Source organism: Seriola lalandi, unplaced genomic scaffold (assembly GCF_002814215.2).
Source record: "Seriola lalandi dorsalis isolate HSWRI2012SDOR001 ecotype SW California unplaced genomic scaffold, Sedor1 jcf7180002054899, whole genome shotgun sequence".
Lineage (NCBI taxonomy): Eukaryota > Metazoa > Chordata > Actinopteri > Carangiformes > Carangidae > Seriola > Seriola lalandi.
Genome location: NW_019525451.1, coordinates 1,160,676 through 1,162,489, shown reverse-complemented (window position 1 = coordinate 1,162,489; position 1,814 = coordinate 1,160,676). Strand labels below are relative to the sequence as shown.

The 1,814-nt window shown below is 42.4% G+C and overlaps 1 protein-coding gene across 2 annotated transcripts in view; it reads left to right on the top strand.

Annotated features, from left to right (window-relative positions):
* Positions 1-1,814, top strand: part of abcb11b (ATP-binding cassette, sub-family B (MDR/TAP), member 11b) — a 15,846-nt gene that overhangs the window by 10,563 nt on the left and 3,469 nt on the right. For both annotated transcript variants that reach the window (XM_087180289.1, XM_023429832.2), the window contains 2 exons: positions 21-218; positions 1,582-1,788. In XM_087180289.1, the coding sequence (XP_087036415.1) occupies positions 21-218; positions 1,582-1,788 (405 nt within the window). The remainder of the gene's footprint in view (positions 1-20; positions 219-1,581; positions 1,789-1,814) is intronic.

The window sequence follows — 1,814 nt, the reverse complement described above, 5'->3', positions numbered from 1 at the left end:
TCCCTCCACTCTGTTTCCAGGATAACTTCCAAGGGAACCTCGAGTTCATCGACTGCAAGTTCACCTACCCCACCAGGCCAGACATCCAGGTCCTGAATGGGCTGAATGTGTCGGTGAAGCCCGGCCAGACGCTGGCCTTCGTGGGCAGCAGCGGCTGTGGGAAGAGCACCAGCGTGCAGCTGCTGGAGAGGTTTTACGATCCCGACCACGGCCGAGTGGTGAGGACGACATGTTCTCTCAGTGTGATTTATGAATGGCTGCAGAGTATAGACTGGAAATGGTACAAGTACTTTAACTGAGTATTTCCTCTTTATGCAGATTCAGTTTTTCTTCTTTACTACATTTAAGTGACAGCTGGTACTTAATTATGATTTTACAAACGAAACGTGATTAACTTGTTCAAATATGACACTGTTATAGATTTAACCAGTAATTAGAATAATCTGTCTCTACAAAATGCTAATTAAACTTAATTGATTTATGATAAAATAACCCAGTAGTGATGTATAACCTTTGGAGACTTTTACTTTAACTACTTTAAGTGTTCGTCTTCATCATCATCTTAAACTGGTTCTTCTTCTTCTGTTCAGCTGACACAGGACGTCTCCGAGCTGAGCTGTCTAACATTTCCTGAGCTGTTTTTCTCTGATAACTTTAGATCCAGACGTCCGACGACTAAAATCCTTCATCTGATTAAAATACATGATTGAAAAATGACTGCAAACATTTGGGATTATAAAGAACACAGCTCCAACAAAATATATATAACACAGGTCGTTTAAACGTGGAAAAGTTGTAGCAGCAGGTTTATATTCCTGCACACTGCGTCTCTCTGCTGGATCTGATAACAGGAAGCTGTTTGTTACAGGATCAACCTGAAGGTGCGTTTATTTATTTCTACTGTAAAAATCAGTTACTGCAGGTTTAAGTAAAGAATCCACAAACATACGGTTTATAAGGAAAAGGAAGAATCTGATTCATTCTTCACATATTCACACGAGGAATGTGCAAGTGACAGATTGGACTTTAAACCCGGGAACATTGTATTGTCACAGCAGATGTGTGACCTTTTTGTTTAGTTTTTTTTAAAATGTCAGACAACTCACTTTGAAATAAATGTCATTTCTGCTTTCAACTTACACCGTGAGGAGGTTCGAGTTGTACCTTGAATGTCAGTGTATAAAAGTGAAATCTCTAATTTGTCAAAGTCAAAGAATAATTACTGGACACTCAGTGTACTCTGCGACGGAGGGATTCCATATCACTCCAGATCATTTATCAGTCAGACGTTTCTGCTGACTTCGGGCTGTGTTTCAAAAGAGGACGGGGGTTCGACTTCGTGCCAGCGACGGATCACTGCCAAGATTCAAATGGCCTTAATTGAGTTGGAAGTGGTTTGCGAACGCACGGTCCTGATTCTGTGTCTGAGATTTAAGAAGGACAGTATCACCTCTGCGTAGTTAGGAGAGAAATTACAGTAGAGATTGTCACATGATAGCTCATTAAGTGGATTGTATTTCCAGTCTTTGATTGTTACGTTGCTTTTTCTACTAATGGTAAAAAATCTATTTCCTCCTGCAGCTGATTGATGGCCATGACTCGACTCGTGTCAACGTGCCCTTCCTGCGTTCCAAGATTGGCATCGTGTCCCAGGAGCCCGTCCTGTTCGACTGCAGCATCGCCGAGAACATCAAGTACGGCGACAACTCCCGGGAAATCAGCATGAATGAGGTCATCGCCGCCGCCAAGCAAGCCCAGCTTCACAGCTTCGTCATGTCGCTTCCTGAGGTACCGTGAGCAGTTTGTGTTTTAAT